The sequence below is a fragment of the Myotis brandtii genome, unplaced genomic scaffold (assembly GCF_000412655.1).
Source record: "Myotis brandtii unplaced genomic scaffold, ASM41265v1 Scaffold27566, whole genome shotgun sequence".
Taxonomy (NCBI): domain Eukaryota; kingdom Metazoa; phylum Chordata; class Mammalia; order Chiroptera; family Vespertilionidae; genus Myotis; species Myotis brandtii.
Window position 1 is genome coordinate 1 of NW_005335699.1, and position 1910 is coordinate 1910.

General features: G+C 37.3%; 1 protein-coding gene across 1 annotated transcript; it reads right to left on the reverse strand.

Moving 5' to 3' along the window:
- Positions 1-1145: 1145 nt before the first annotated feature.
- LOC102254514 (selection and upkeep of intraepithelial T-cells protein 1-like) lies at positions 1146-1613 on the reverse strand (the record flags this gene model as incomplete). Its single annotated transcript, XM_005853071.2, has 1 exon — positions 1146-1613. A coding segment is annotated over one exon (468 nt), but the record flags the coding sequence as incomplete, so codon positions are not given.
- Positions 1614-1910: the final 297 nt, after the last annotated feature.

Here is a 1910-nt window from a genome sequence, read left to right on the forward strand (position 1 = left end):
TAAATTGTAATATCCAGAATAAAGAACAATTCCCACAAATTAAAAAAAAATCAAAGAACTCAATAATAAAATGGGCAAAAATAATAAACAGGCAAGAATCAGAAAGAAAAAAATAAGTCTCTAGTTTATATAACAAATAAAACTTTATTTTTATTAAGGAAAAACTAAACTAAAATCAAAGTTTGCCCTGCCAGGTGTGACTTAGTAGATGAGCATCGATCTAGGAACCAGGAAGTCATAGTTCCATTCCCAGTCAGGGCACATGCCCAGGTTTTAGGCTCAATCCCCAGCAGGGGGCATGCAGGAAGCAGCTGATTAATGATTATCTCTCATCATTGATGTTTCTCTCTCTCTCTCTCTCTCTTCCTTCCTCTCTAAAATCAATAAAAATATTTTTTAAACTTGCCAAAGTTTAAAAACATAATTATTCCAAGTATTGGTGTGGATGTAGCTTTTACATGACTTGAGTCAAATATAAATTGATCCAATCATGTTGGTGGGTAACTGCTAATAATTTGAAGATATTTGTACACAATGGCCTAGTAACTTAATTGCAACCTATATATCCTAAAAGAACTCTTGGACATAAATACTACAGTCGAACATAAGAACAGAAATTTTTCTACTATTTTAATGTCCATTGATATGGGAATACATAAATCAATAGTCATATATTTATAGGGTGGAATACTATACTGTAGTTAAAGAATGAACTATACCCACTTGAATAAACATGATTGATATAAAAATAAAAAACTAATAGTATAATCAGGTCAATAGAATATGCATAATGATACTGTTGTGCAAATTTAAAACACACAAAATAATAATATTTTTATGAATGCCTTTGTGTAAACCAAAAGAGACAATGAGTTTAATGGTTACTTCTTGGAAAGGGAAGAAGTGAAAGGCATCATTGATGAGTACAAAGATGATGATAACTTGGTCAAAAGTAAATATAATAAATTATTAACCAAGTATCTAGTTTATTACATTATTATATGTATTTTTCTAGACATTATAAAAGTTATAGATTTGTTAAATGCCCTGAGACCTTTTCTTCATGGCCCAGAATCATGAATTCTGGATCATGGGTCCAGAGCAGCACTACCTAGGAAACCCAGAGATGATTCCTCTGCCCTTACCTGCTACCTTCAGATCCACGACGGCCTCTTCAGAGATGTCACCATCTTTAAAGAAACAGTGGTACTTCCCCTCATCAGTAATACTGGCATTATGGATCCTGAGGGTCATTTTGCCCTCTCCCAGGGCATCCTTCAGGAGCACTGTGTGATTTGTATAGTTCTGAGTGCTTTTTCCAGAGAGTTTTTTCTCCTTCTTGTAAACGGAAATCGGCTGGTAGTGATCCCGATACCAGCCCACCTGCATGTGTTCCGCACTCTGTGGTGGGGAAAGCTGGCAGCTGAGCTCAGTGTGCCCGCCTACCAGGACCACCTGGAGGCTCCTGGAGCTACGCACAGTGAACTGCTCTGTGAAGGAAGTCAGAGACCAAGGTTTTAGTGTGAAAGCCACAGAAATATGCTTCACCGAGACCCCCCTCCTCCAGACACATTGGCCTCTTTCTGGTTCTTGATGCCAAGTTCTTTCTGACTCTGAATTTGACTCTCAGGAGTATCTTCACTCTGACATCCACACTCTGCCTCATTATCTCTCAGGTCCCAGCTTAAATGGCAACTCCTTAGGAGATTTTATATGATTACCCATTTACCATCTCCCCTAATCATACCTACACATGTCTTCATAGCACATACAACTACCTGATATTGTTAACTTCTGTCTTTATTTTCTCTCATGGCCCACTAATATGTAAGTCATGCGACAGCAGAGTTTTGTCTTATTCCTTTTTAAATTCTCTTCATTATCCTCAGTGCATAGAACACTGTCTGTGC